The following is a 14,638-nucleotide window of genomic DNA, read 5'->3' as shown; positions in this document are numbered from 1 at the left end:
TTCTGTGGTAACAAGCGATATCACGTTATTTCCCCGCGGCGGATTCAAGATGGAGAAGGATAATTTTGGTGACATGTTTTGAGTTTTTATCAATGATTTCACAGCCCAGAACAGATGGGGAACAAGCAGGCTAGTCATCAAGAACCAGTTCAAAGATCCGTTCATTATGAAAAACTTTCAAGCTTGTATGAGGTGAGCAAAATATTCCCGAGAAAGCACTGCTGTGTCGACGTATGAAGTCAGCTGTGTTTTGTCCGTGATGGAATTTATTTTTATCCAAACGTGACGCTTAAGCTTACTAGGTCAACCTTGTAATATTCTTTAAATTCTGTATTCGTAATATACAAAGTGCTTTTTTTGAAAAAGTGGATTATTTAGTATTTAAGCTTAGCATCAGATCTATCCATGTACATGGCATGTATAGTTCTTTCTGGTACGGTGAAGGAGAACCAGTATGTCATGAAGTGACTGAATACATGTTTATGTAGTGCAGTTTAACCCCGTTAATACGGACACTGAGAATTTAAAGAAAATATAAGGACTTTCTTTCCACAGAGACAAAGCAAACTGTAATAATAATGTCTTAAGAGGGGGTCTGCACATGTAGGGAAGTTAAATTTATAGCTGGCACTCTCCCTTCCACTTCTAAACATTAAATTTGTTGGCCCCTATAATGTGCCAATCAATTCAATACATCAACATCCGCCCGAGAAACCACCGACACTTGACCATTACTCATGCCAGAAGAGTCGAGAATTTGACCTGGGGTAGGGTGGGGAATTTGAAACTGCAAATTTAAAAAATGAATGGCTTGTTCGACAAGGACTTCAAAAACTAATTGACTTGTGTGCATTTTTTTACCATGACCCTAATGTCACTCCCTTCTTAATTCAAAGTATATTATGACTGCGAATTTGTATAATCCCGTACTTACTTTTAGACGTCCCAAACTATAATCCTTACATCCTAGCACGCCATGATAGTAAACACAAAGTTTGTTTTTTGAATTCAAAATCTGCAACTTAACCTTTTTACTTTGGGAAGGGCATTTGACTATTACATTGGGCTAATGTAAAGGGAACTTGACCAGGCCTGACTTAAAAAGGTTTAAATGCCCGGGGGGGGGGGGGGCGGTGGGGGTGGGGGGAAATGCCTGGGAGGAGGGGAAAATTTTGAAGTTCCAAATTGATCAGCACAATATATATTATGCACTTGTTTAGTGTTACAAATATCACTTTTTTGCTATGTATGCTCACTCATTCTATTTCTAAAGCATCAATAACTTGACTGTGTTTAACTGTACAAAATGTGCATTTTTTGTGAAGCATTCTGCCATTATTAGTAAAATTGCCTGGAAAGTTTGAAAGTGATATCATTATGTCAAGGGTGCATTTACATATATCAGGTTCTTGTGTGTTCTTAAACTGAGTGGTACATTGACAGCCAAGTTATCAATAAAGTTTTAAGGCAGTAATAATATTTGGGTATGATTTCAAATACTGTTAGTAAACACCCACTTATAAGAAACTGTAAATACATGTAGTAAAATTATTCTTACTTCCAGGCTAAAATTAAGCATTATATAATATTATACAAATCACTCTCTATTCTACCACTGTAACAGAACATGTCAGCTTGTTGTCCAGAATTCTTGGTTCTCATATGTGAATTTTTCACTGCATTCTCTCTCTTTAAAACCAATACAATAAAGGAGCTTGCAGAAGTTAAAGACAGGATTTTGACCTTGAAAAAGGAAACGTTTCAGGTACGTGCATGCACATTTGTAATTTTGGAGAATTCCTATAGATTTCTTTCATTGATAGTTTCAATATTATTTAACTGTCACAAGATTAGGTTACCATACCCCAGTTTTTGCAGGGTGTTCATTAGACATTGGAGATCAGAGAATTCTTCATTAACTACACAAAATTCTCTGGCAAATGTTCAGTGACCTATGGCTATCTTTTATTCAGACATCGAGCCTCTTTCAAAATATTCTCCTGTAACATATTTACACCTTTCTCCTGCAAATAGAATTCTTGGTGAAAATACTGATTTGATTTACAGGTACATATTTTAAAACTACCAGTAATGCAACTCTGTTAAGATCCATAATACAGGACTAATATTTCAGTGAAAATTTTTTTACAGGGGTTTAGGTTTGCCAAATGTGCACAGTGCAACGATTTACATGTAACATACAAATGTAAGAAGTTAATATCTGGCCTCCATTTGCAGTCAGCCATTTACATTTAGTGATATATTAATTAGGTTGTGCAGTACAGTGGGACCCCTCCTTATCACCATGTTGTTCATATCACTACCTTATCTTGTCAATCTGTGTAATGCTCAAATTCCTATGATCCTTGAGTGATTGTAATGGAATAAAAGGTTTTGCTCTGTACTTACATACCAACAAGAGATGGAATAACCTAGCATGTGGGGCTTGCTCATTCAATGGTATTTCTCTTTCTTTGCTATAATTTCTAGAACTACTTCCGATCAAAGGTAGATGATTTTGATGAGTTGCTCTTTTCATACATTTCCTCAACTGGAGGATCCATCAGGAATGCTGTGGAGCTGACAAAAGCTGAATTTGTAGCTGGATTTGAAAAATTCTTGGAGAAAGGTAGTAACTCACTGTAAGACAAATATACATGCATCAAAAGGGAAACTTTCCAGTATGCTTTCATGCTGACAGTGAGCATATATAGCACTTAAGGTGGTTGGACGTGCAGACGAGCAGCTCCGCAAGTTTTCCTATAATTTGTTAACTCTGAGCATAAGTTAACAAGTTTACCCACTGTATATTTTATTTTAATGATAAAAAGGCAATTGAAACAAGATCAAGAGGAAGATATTTCCCAAATTACCTCTGCTCTAAAAACACAAATAGAACTTAAGTTGTTTCATTCAAACTTACTAAATGAAACTGAACTTGTAATGGTACTGTGTCTTAACTTATGTAAACTACATGTACCAAAATTTGTGTAAGTAATTAAGTCTTCTTTTGTCAGTTTAGTAAATATTAGTTATTCTCATTGTAATGTTGTAGTGCTGTTCTTTTTCAAATTAGCAAATTATGCTACTTGCGGACCAGTCTCTTTGTGTTGTGTATTTACAAAATAATATTTGTTCAATAAAGTTGAAGTTGAAGCTGAAAATAGAGAAGCTTTCTATTCTTGTTTGTTTTGTGCTGTACATGTGTCAAACCTCATATTAACTCTGGCCAAGGAGTCCTAGACTATCAATCTGTTAACATTTACCACTTGTTTATTTCCTGTAAATTCTTGTATCCACAGGGGTCTCTGTTGAGGGGAAGTTGGAATTATACTTTGCCATTTTCTGTGATGGGGAACCAACCATGTCTTTCACAGGTACGTCTCTCAGTTTGTACTTTCTTTTTATTAATAACATCACTGGCCAATTTTAAGAAGTGAGTGGGCATGGAATAAGCCCCTTAAGTTAATCGAACATTATTTATTGAATGATGTGAAAGATTATGCAGATTGAGCAGAATGTTATCCACCTCAGCTGATAACAGCCTCTCTGAGATAGGATTCTTCACATCATACAAAAGCTTTCGAATGGAAATGATGAGATGAATCATATTTTGAACTACGTGTTGACACAAAGATATGAAACTGTACATGATCCTCTCAGTAGAACAAAGCACTTTTTGTTTTTCTTCCACATACTATATTTATTCAATTAAATGCCGCCCTTGAATAAATGGCTCCCTCGATCAAATGCCGTAGATGAAAGCAAAATTACCAATAAACGCCACCCTTGAATACCGGTAAATACTGCATCTTATCAGAAGAATGTGGAATTTACTCAAGGATAAAAAGAAAAGCCTTGGTATAACTTGATAATTTACACCATCCAGACATTTACGATATCATGCTATCTCAGCGAAATAAGGGAGACATTACAACCTTTAAGTTACATAATATTATTACAAATGATTTACAATAACTGTTGTCAGTGATTAAAAAAAAAGGATTTTGAAATAAGTGCCGCCCTCAAATAAACTCTGCAGCGTTAAATCAAATAAATACGGTACTCCTCGAATTAAAAGTAGGTAACATCCATCAAGCAATATTTTTTTCCTTATTCTTGCATTTGTTCCATTCAGATTTATTCACAAATTCAGCTATTTCATCTTCAGATAGCCATAAACACCATATTTTTTAGTTCACTTAGTAAATAAGCAGCTAGGTTGCCATGCCTGGTAGTGAGCTTGATTGATGGGGTAACAATAATAGATACCATCAAATTGATGGTATATTGCTCGCATCAATTCTTCCAAATATGGTGAGCGTCAGCTGGTGATGAAGAGTTAACCAAGTGATTGGTAGGAGCCAATCAGAAAGGGCAAAATATTTTGAATGAATTAACAATGTAAAATATTTCTTCTGTTTCATAAGTAAATAAAGGGCAATTTGGGAGGAGTCTAGCAGTGATCTGAAGCCATAAGTAGGGCCACTATTTTCCTCAAAGCCCTTCAACTTATTGCTTGTTATTTTGTAATTCAGATGTGGTGGAAATGTTTCATATCTCAAGATCTTTCGCTGTGGCTCTCGCCACCACCATTCAAGGTCCAAAGCCTGAAACAGAGACAATAGCAGATGTGTGGGCACGATCTATTGTGAGTTGAAGTAAATCAGTTGATCAGTTTCATCATTGTTATTAAACCCATTAGGCCCAGTGGCAAAAAGTTTAATAATTACTAAAAGGCTTAAAGGATTTAACACAAAACAATGTTCTGAATCCCACTTTAATGCCACCAAAATTTGAAATCAAATCAAGCTTTTCCAATTTTCAGGATCTTGATGTCAGTGAACACCCCTTATCATGTCAGTCAGTACACATTGTAGGTGCCTGCCACCATTAGAAATTGGAAAAATAAAGAATTTGTTTTGGTAAGAAAACAATGGCTGACATTTGAGCTGGTCAGGTGTCCAAGAGGGTCCACTTTAGCATATTTTATGTCTTTGCTGACTGAATTTTAAATTACTTCTTTTAACCCCTTTTTGCATTAATTTTATAGATGGGTGAGGAAGGCACTCACATAGATTGTGACAGATTCTGTAGATGGGCTAAACAAAACTGTCCAAGAGTGTTTGATGGAATTCACTTCTGGATGATAAAAATGTTGCTGTATAGAGGACATTCACCTGGTACTGTCCCGCAGGTACTTAAACTGGCTGAGTCCTAGATCTATGACCCCCAAAGAGGTGACTGGTCTCAAAAACTAAATTGAAAGCTGCTATAAATGAAGTGCTAATTTTAAAAATATGAAAAATGTGTCTCAAATTAAAGTTCTGCATTCCAAAATTGAACCAGCAATCAAAGGAGTTGAATTTTTCTAATGTGATCAACTTGATCTCAGTTGGAAATTAATTGTCAGTTTAAAATCTGTTTAAATAGTAGTAAGTTACTAACAGCAGCTATACTGTGTTTTTTAATGTCTAATATATATTTTTTCATATGCAGTAACTGTTTCCAATAAACTCTTGACTGTTCTAGTATCTATTTCCCTGGAGTTTGCAAGGGTGCTACCGACAGTTTTTGCAGCATGAACACTGAAAGTCAAATGATTAGTCTTTGGGTTACGGCAGCGGAGTTGAAAGTAAGGAAAATACATTGTGGTTGATTTGGTCAGTCTGATCACATTTGCTGTTTTTCCCTCGGTCATATCATTTCATAGGGATTTCATGGCAGTCCTTGTGTCAAAGAGCAACTTGATAGCCAATCACTTCTAAACACAGAAACCCTTTGGATTCTTTCTACTATTCTTCCTTCTTGTTTCATTGGTAATGTAACTCAAAGTTCCAACTCAGCAGAGCAGCAGAAGATCACTTCAGATGCAAAGAAGCCACTGGAAATGGTAGGGTTTTGTCTGTGTACAGTTAATAATGTTGTTAGATACCTCAAAAAGGTAATGTACTATCCAGATTTTATTTTAACCCAGCACAACTGACTACCATACATAGGACAATAAAAAGATGGGGTCACCGTGCTTTTTTTTCACCTTTGGTGCCCCTTATTCTGAGTGTTTTCATAGCAAATCGTTTCAAAACTGTCTGCAGTGCTGTTGCCGATGGGTTTCAATCTGTTACACTAGTTTTCTGTTATATTTTCCGGAGACATCGGAGCTAAAAATCCATCCACGTTGTATCAGATTTAAGATACTTTGTATTTGTATTTTTTTGTTTTTGAATTGTTTTGTATTCCCAAAGTTTCAAGTCACCTTTCACAACATGACTTGTTACATGTATGTGCGTTTCAGTGCAAGGAATGGAGGCTGCTGTATGACAGCCAGGAACATGGACAGAGTTTAAACAGGTGTAATTTCATTATTTGTACATTTTTAAAACAACTGTGAGGTAACTTGATAGTACAGTCACGTGCGTGTACACGCACGTAAATTTTACTCGTGTATATATAAGATAGAGACAAGATAATTATATTTAGTGTTGAGCTTAAACGTGAAGTTGAGCGAGGTTCAACTTTTACTTTTACGTGCGACCTTTCAAACATTGCCTCTATTTTATTTGAGAAGTCAACTTTAATTTTTACGCGCGTACGCACGTAAAAATTACGCGACAGTGGAAATCCACCCTAAGGGGGCCATAGAAAGTGTTAACATGGTGCCCTTATTAAGCGGGTGTCCGTAAACCGGGCCTTAACTGTAACTATTTTTTGTTTCTAAATGAATGAATTTGAAGTTGCTATCTACCGTAAATACGCTGTATGCTTTAGTTATTGACCAAGCTTGTTTGCTCAAACTACAGTGGATATAGTTAGTACCATCTCGTTTATACGTGCACCTTGTAACTACAATCATGTTCTTTCGATCTAAACGTAAAAAAAATACTGAATCATTTTATTTTTTGAAGACCCCATTAAATGACTACCTCGATATTACAATGAGGATTTTATAGCTCAAAGGTGGTTGCATTAAATAAATTAAGTTCCACTGTAGCTGAATGTGTATTTTTGTATTTTTATTGACTGATATGAAGTTGAGGCCATACCGCCGCCCGGTTAGCTCAGCTGGGAGAGCGTCGTTCTGCTGAGCGGGAGGTCGAACCCAGGGTCTTTAAACAGCTGAGAAGAAAGTGCTGTCTTTGTAATGATATCTGCAAAGGGTTAGACTTTCTAGTCTTCTCTGATAAGGATGAAAAGCCGTAGTTCCTGTCTCACGGTACTTTCACTTATCTGATTCTTGTGGGACGTAAAAGAACCCACACCACTGTTCCAAAAGAGTAGGGGACGTAGACCCCGGTGGTGTGGTCAACCTTTCCTGGGTTGGGTGGGTTATCTGTAAGGAGAGATCTAGGGATAACCTCGTGATCCTCCTTCAGGTGTCGTAATGGCTAACTGTAAACAGTGTACAACAGTATCTATGTTTGTACTGGTAAAAAGCTGCCTCGTACCCAGACGTCTCTCTCTCGATGAAAATATGCCTGCTGTCTGTACCCTTCCCATGGTCCCTTGCAGTTCATCACCAGTCGCTCGCCTCCACCTTGCGAAAAACGAAGCGCCCGAGGAGGAGGCTGGGTAAAAAGTATGAGGACAAGGAGACTTAGTCAATAAAGTACAGTATTATTATAATGTGGCCAAAACTAAACGGTGCCACAGTGGCGTGAGTGATTTTTATGCTTGAGTCTCTTTCGTCTAATAACTAATAATGCTTTGTACCGTTGTAGATTCAAGCACCACTGTATGGCATATCGTGGGCCTACTGTGACCCTTTTAAGGATAGAAAAGGACGAACTGCTGGTGGTAGCAGTGGATGTGGAATGGAGGTAAAATTGTTGCTGCCTTTGCTCTGACTTCTACAAATCTTTACACTTGGTAGTGTTCCCGGATGATGCAAAGATGAAGGCGACGCATTGAAAAGGGCAAGAAAGCAATTGGTTTAGATTAGCAAAACTAAACTTTTTTCGTTCTTCACGGTTTTTTGTGCAATTCTTTGCGGCGGTTGCACGACAACGACGTGAACAGCAGACAACGCTTTTTTTCATTCCTTTTTTAATCTGAGGTGCAGTCCTTTAGAATTTGACTCCGGAAAAAATTGCAACATTTGACAAATTGGATGGCATGGAATAACAGCAACAATCCTTAAAACAGTGTTGCTGGCTTAAACCTGATAAAACGGTAATTTTCAGACTGCAAAACGGTCAGGCTTTTTTTTCTCAAAATCGGTTTTCAAGGCGCGAGGCTCCACCCGCTGCTTTGTAGTCTACATGATTTTTAAATTAGCTTTATAACAAATTTGAAGAATAATCGATTGCCTGTATCTTATCCTGTCCTGGTATCCCAGCTCAGTCATTTGTTTATCAATGTTTGTTGTTTAGAGAGTCATCTTCTAGCTGGGGTAACTCAGACTGTAGGATCGTACAAATAAGACCCAAGTTTCGGGTATTAAGAGGTAAGAACAAGAAATTTATCTTTTGGCGTTTTCCTACCTAAAGAAATACATTTAACGTCACTTCCTGAATTACAAGAAGAATAATTTTCGTTCAGACAGTAATCTTCCTGTGGGCTTTTTCACGGCTTGTGGTGGTTCCATGGAACTCAATACCTGCTTGTGTCATTGACACTGAGTCGATAGCGACCTTAACTTCAAAGGCGCTATTATACGCCACTCCCTCATTTCCCATAATGCACCTTATTTGCCCCCCAAAATTTTGCATAACCTTTGTTTTTCATTTCTCCAGGGTATTACAGCCTAAGATGTTTTTTTGTTTGTTTGTTTGTTTTATATTAGCGGGTCCAAATTTGATATTTTTCAACGAGCGGGCAAGAGGTTTACCATCTGGCATTGTACTGGGCCAAACATCAAGACCCTGTGTTAGTTTGGACACTGGTTTGACTTCTGCTAAACTCCATTATCTAGCGGATTTGTCCCCGCAGACAGTAAAAAGAATCGAGGTGAGTAAACGGCTTTGATTCCTAATGTTTTACGATTATATTATCTTAACTACTATTTAATTAATGAAGTAATACTTCTTATCTAAAACACCTATTTTGTATCTATATTCCTTCTACTCATATTCTTGTTTGGGTCACCTACTCGATTAGTTCCACGAACTATTTAGGTGTCCCAAACTCTGCACAATGAACCTACGATTGAAATTCTCTTTCCCTGCACAATCTCTCGATTTTATATTTTAAAGCACTAATTTGTATTAATTATAATTATTCTGTGTGAGTTTAAATAAAAATTGACTTGACTTGACTTGACTATCATCGATTCTTACCATGCAAATAGGATGTAGAAAAAGTATCTAAAGCGTTTTTGCTCGGTGAATAAAAACGCAGAAAGGAACTCCGCAGCCAATATCTAACCATGTTGACCTCACGCTTGGTCAATAACGCATATATAAATCAAAGTTATTGCTCAAGTCTAGGGGCGTAACCAGGATTTTTCTTAGGATGGGGGGGGGGGGGGGCGTTGCACCCCTAAGGAATGGAGTGACCGACTGGTGACGTAAACAAGTATTAATACAGAATACCAGTTGTATTAGAAATCCGCAGGTCATCTCGGAAGGGAGGGGGGATGCGCACTCCCTGTACCCTCCCCCTAGATCCGCCCCTGAAGTGGGCAAGATGGGCCTATTTTGCTCACCCGGGATTTCCCGCTCGGGGTTTCCTGCAAAGTACCTCGATGAAAAAAGTTCTCTTCGCAGTGAATGATTTCCTTATTGATCAGGTTATTAACTAACCTAATTATATTTTCATATTTAAGACTTACAACACTTCCACCTCTACATACCCTTCTCTTCGTCATTATACGCACTATTTTAGTGGAGATTTGGCGGGGACCTTTTCATTAGGGATGTAATGTCACAAAGGTTGCTAGGTGAATCTATCCTGAATTTTAGTGCAGTAGAACTCCGCTCTTCAGACACCTGCTTAACTCAGATATCCGTATATAACGGACAGTTTCGTTTGTCCTGACGAAAAAAAAGCGCATATATTTTCTCTAAAATTTAACCCGGTTATAATACGGACACTAAGGTATGTCTCGTCAGTATCCGTATTAACGGGGCTTCACAGTATTTCTAAGTTTTCTGTATTTTTGACATGGCCTTTTTTAACATGTTGTTAGGTATGGGGATGTGGAGGTCAAGTAGTGAAAGAAAAACAAGAAAAACAGCAGCAATGGGAACGGAAACAAGCTGAAAAGTTACAAAAGGTTAATCAATATGTGTCTTGCCCGCAAATTTGATGAGATTGCAGTAAAGTTTTGAAATTGTATGACGCGACCGCCTTTCAAGTAGCCTGTGTAGCGGCCTGCGGGATTAGCAGGAGAGTCCCGGGGGAGTGACTCCGCGTTTCAAGTGACAGGGATGATCGAAGGATTTTTGGGGGATTGAAATTTTTGATTTCGGGATTGTTTTGGGTGGGAAATTTTTGGGCAGCTTGATTTAAGTAGCGAGTTTTGTGGGTATTCAAAACAATTTGAAGATTCGTGATAGTTCCCGCGTATCCCGGCTGCGCTGTTCCACGAATAAAGTAAAGCCAAACTTGTTTTGCGAGTGTTTTAATATTTAACGCATTATATAAAACCGGTTAATAGAATATGTTCTTGGGTGTCTCGAACATTGTTACAATGACCGCCATATGCAAAAAAGGTTCTTACTCCAGATGATGTGATGGATAAACAAACACAAACTTCCATTACTAATGTTTCTGTTTTTCGTGTTGTATCATTCAATGCCTTCTGGAAATGTTTATGGCTCGGAAATTTGGCATGGGATTTTTTGATGGTTAAATTTTGGTCCAGGGATTTTTGGGGGATGGCAGGGGAGGGGGTGTGTTTGAGGCCCTGGGGATTTTTTGGGGGTTTGATTTTTACCCCCATTCGATCATTCAAGACAAGACAAGACATGTCACTTGAAACCCGGAGTGCCTACCTCCCACCCCCCCCCCCCCCCCCCACACACACACACACACACACACTCCCCAAGGGAGGCGAGTGCTCTTGTTGTAGGCCCTGTCCACACTAATGGGTATTCAAAAGTTTGCGTTTTCGTTGTCATCGATCGATTGGTGTCCACACTTCCATTTTGATGCGTTTTCGACTGTCCACACTAAACGTTAGAAAACGATCGAATTGCACTTTGTGACGTAAGTTGAACTCTGTGCGCACGCTATAAACACACGCGCCTGCAACGTTTTCGACCGCCCACTAGTACAATATGTATGCGCTTTCGTTTTGATCCACCTTCAAGAGCGTTTTCATATCGATGAGTTTTCGATGAAAACCGTGAGCGTATTATTGTGGACGGAAGGCCTATTAAAACGGATCGAAATGCATGCGTTTCCAAACGAAAACGCCTTAGTGTGTACCCTGCGCATAACAATCCCGCCAGCTAATCAGACTACTATCAAGAAGTATTAAACAGTCCTACAGTTGTTTGTCCTTCCTGCTTTTAATTGGCCAGCTCGTAAATGCGGAGATGTTTAGTTGCAAAGCGGTTCAAACATCAAACTACGGTACAACGATTCCTGGCAGCCATGCGGCAATGAAGTGTTACGTGTTAAATGAACACCATCGTTCCCTATTTTAGTAAAGAGGATTTGAAAGCTTTTAATTCTCTTTGGTGCATTATTTTGTGTGTTCGTTATAGATCACCCTGCGCTCGGTGTGGTGAGCTCTCTTTTTTCAAAAATAGCGTCAGTTAAAATTTCGTGACGAGCCATTCGTACATGAAACGTAATGTTGACCGCTTTTAAGCCAATCTTGATGAAGTACAAAATTCGGTGGCAAGCCCATCACATGTGCAGTCTGTACAACATGTAAACTTTGTACCTTATATTAGAAATCGCACCCAAATCACTGAATACAGCAAGACCTTATTCATTGCTCTCTGCATATACGAGTTAAAAAGCAATGCCTGCAGAGATAGCAAGATAGCAAACTTTGATCGCTATGCTTGTACAGTCTTTTATTGTTTTGATTGCACATGTAGCTTGCGAAAACAGCCGTTTCTCCTCGCTCTTTGCAGCAGAGGACGTTTCGCGAGGATAACGTCGTTCCTCCGCGGAATATGTCCCTAGCGGCGAAGAAGGGGGAGAAACTGCTGTTTTGCCAGACTATTGCACATGTAGATCTACCCTGGGTACCAGAGGTTTTCTCTCGCGTGAGGCGATTGAGTGCGGACATAAGAGATGCTTCGGGGTCGGCCCGGCCGGAGACACGAAAAAGGACTTGACCGAAACCGGAAACCGCACATGAAAAGTCACTGGTACCCAGGGATCTTAATCTGTAGTACCGTAATATAGATATTCATAACAAGAAAAATACTCTTGAATATTTGTAGGTCAAACGCCCCGGAAGGTGGGATGAGAATCCAGACAAAGCAATCCTGGAGATGGCAGGTGTAACTACAAGTCACAGTCAAAGATAGCAGCTTCAGTGCATCATTTTTTTTCGCTGACGAGGAAACATCGCATTGGGAATGTTTCGTCCTGCTCACTGTTAATTTCTTTTAAGTAATGAATACTGGAACTCCTGCTGAATCTTGATAAAATGGACAGAGTATTCAGAGGTTCTTCAGTTCCTCAAGAGATTTAAGTTTAATCAAGAAAACCTAGGGGTGAAGCTTTATGCTCCCTTAGTTAAATCCAAACCAAAGAGCCGACTTTTTTGGATAGCAAGGGCGTATGTGTGACTGACTGGCAATTCGTAAATTTCACCCTATATTTACTGGGTTAGTCATGTATGCGGTGCCCGCTACCCGCAGCTTAGAAGCAGGAAAACAATTCTACAGCAATCACTCCTCGTTCCTCGCCGCTAGGGACGTTTCGCTGGAGAGCAGTCACTCGGCGATTTGGCCCCAAAACCTTGTTCTGCTGACGTTTCTTTGTCCGGAATCTGGTCAACGAGTACTGAGAAGAAATAGCCACGCGCGCGACTAAGGGCGCGAGACGGGAGTTGAAGAAAAATTCTTGTCGCAGTCTAAAAATTCAAGGTAGGACAAGACACGACAAGATAATTTATTTAACTCAGCTCAGTTTTATAGATGATACAGATATTAAATAACAACAATAGTGATATGTAAATAGAGAGTCATGAGTGATGGGCTCCTGAATGAGTGAGTTTTGATCATCGTATATAAAAGGCTAATGTAGTGGAATAACCCAATAAAAGACAATTTTTCACAGCACTGAAAAGACGTTCTCTACGTTTAATTTATTTCTTCATGCGCTAAGGTAGATAACTAATAGGCCATTTTCGAGTTCTCCCAGGCCTCTGTTTCAAAACGAGGGTAGGTGCTCAGCCTTTGATATGGAAATCATTTTTCATTCTCATGCAAATAAAACTCATTTTCACAAGAAAGGTTGTGCACCTAGCCTCATTTTGAAAGTGAGAGTTTTTGGAACTCGGAAGTGGCCTATTCGAATTGATTTCTTAAGGACTTTACTAATTCACCCTTGGGGAGCAAGGGTGTCGCAGTGGTGAGAGCACTTACCTCCCTCCAATATTGTCTGGGTTCAACTGTTCAAAGTTTTTTTTTGTCGTCAGTCAAACGAACGGAATTTCAATATCTTTTCTAACATTGGCAAAACTCCATTGGCTTCCGCTAGGTGAACTGGCTAACGCTTCGCCAAGACAAACTCCACCTACATGTCTTGGATTCCCCACCACCATCCCCCAAGAGTCTGCTTAGTACCTCCCTGCCAGTCCCGTACGTTCGGGTGGGCGTGGATAGGTTTCCCATTTTCTCTTAGGGACTTTAAGGTGATGTTACTCGCGACGATTCACAACGACGATTTTTAGTGCAACATAGTATTACAACACTGTTGCAACATCGTTTTGAATGGTTGCAACATTGTTCCAACATTGCGACGATGTGCTGCGCTTGAATTCGTCGTTTCGAATCGTCTCGTGTTAAGATCGGCAACAACGCGACGGCAACGAGAACGAACAAAAAAAACAAAGAATGGGTTTAATAAGCAAGACAGCAACTTCGCACGTGCGTCACGCCTTTCACATTTCTTTGCCGCTTTTGCATTACTACGACGTGAAAATGCCTCATTTCACGTTTAATGGAGAATGTAAAGAAGCAATGACGAAACTTTATTTGTCTCTCTGAACTTGGATATGGTCCCTTGGACTTCAACTTCAGGAGGGTTCGTCAAGATTTGACAAAGTAAGTCGGAGAGTCGTTTTAAAGACTAAAAGAACGTTAATTCACTTTTCAAGCGACGTTCTCGTTGCGGTCGCGTCTTTGGATCTTGAGGTCCCTAGTATCATTACGCACGAACTCGAATTGTATTGCTATTTGGTTTCCTGTCTTATATGTACATAGCCGGTTCTCCTTTTTTCCGCTGGTGACAAGAAAATACTAAAGGAAATAAACGACAGTGTTTGAAACAAATATTTACGTTGCTAAGGTCAATTCGAGAAGTTTCGAGAAGTTTCGTCATTTCTAGAAAAGTTGAATTCTAACAGTAAGGTATATTCTTCATTAGAGAACGTGACTATTAACGACAAGAAGCTTCTGGAAATAGCGTTGTGACACGCGGAATTCTTGAGGCACATGGCACAACAACATTTCCGGGGTCCAAGTTCTCGCGTCAACTACTTCATGCCAGTTTCTTTAGGATGACG

At 39.2% G+C, this 14,638-nt stretch overlaps 1 protein-coding gene across 1 annotated transcript; it reads left to right on the top strand.

Moving 5' to 3' along the window:
• The first annotated feature begins 51 nt into the window (after positions 1-51).
• Positions 52-13,125, top strand: LOC140933987 (uncharacterized). Its single transcript, XM_073383675.1, has 13 exons — positions 52-192; positions 1,712-1,765; positions 2,491-2,629; positions 3,303-3,377; positions 4,539-4,651; positions 5,054-5,197; positions 5,714-5,893; positions 6,296-6,351; positions 7,719-7,817; positions 8,370-8,443; positions 8,783-8,946; positions 10,127-10,213; positions 12,345-13,125. Exons 1-13 carry the CDS (start codon positions 115-117, stop codon positions 12,429-12,431), a joined length of 1,350 nt encoding a protein of 449 aa, XP_073239776.1. The 5' UTR covers positions 52-114; the 3' UTR covers positions 12,432-13,125.
• The last annotated feature ends 1,513 nt before the right edge of the window (positions 13,126-14,638 follow it).

Source organism: Porites lutea, chromosome 4 (assembly GCF_958299795.1).
Source record: "Porites lutea chromosome 4, jaPorLute2.1, whole genome shotgun sequence".
NCBI lineage: Eukaryota > Metazoa > Cnidaria > Anthozoa > Scleractinia > Poritidae > Porites > Porites lutea.
Note: the sequence above shows the minus strand (reverse complement) of the source record. Positions and strands in the feature narration are given on the sequence as shown.

Excerpts from the sequence above, each read along its gene's own strand:
- LOC140933987 (XM_073383675.1), top strand. The coding sequence starts at position 115 with ATGGGGAACAAGCAGGCTAGTCATCAAGAACCAGTTCAAAGATCCGTT. Across the intron at positions 7,818-8,369 it reads GCAGTGGATGTGGAATGGAG|AGAGTCATCTTCTAGCTGGG; the intron begins GTAAAATTGTTG and ends TTTGTTGTTTAG. Across the intron at positions 8,947-10,126 it reads AGACAGTAAAAAGAATCGAG|GTATGGGGATGTGGAGGTCA; the intron begins GTGAGTAAACGG and ends ACATGTTGTTAG.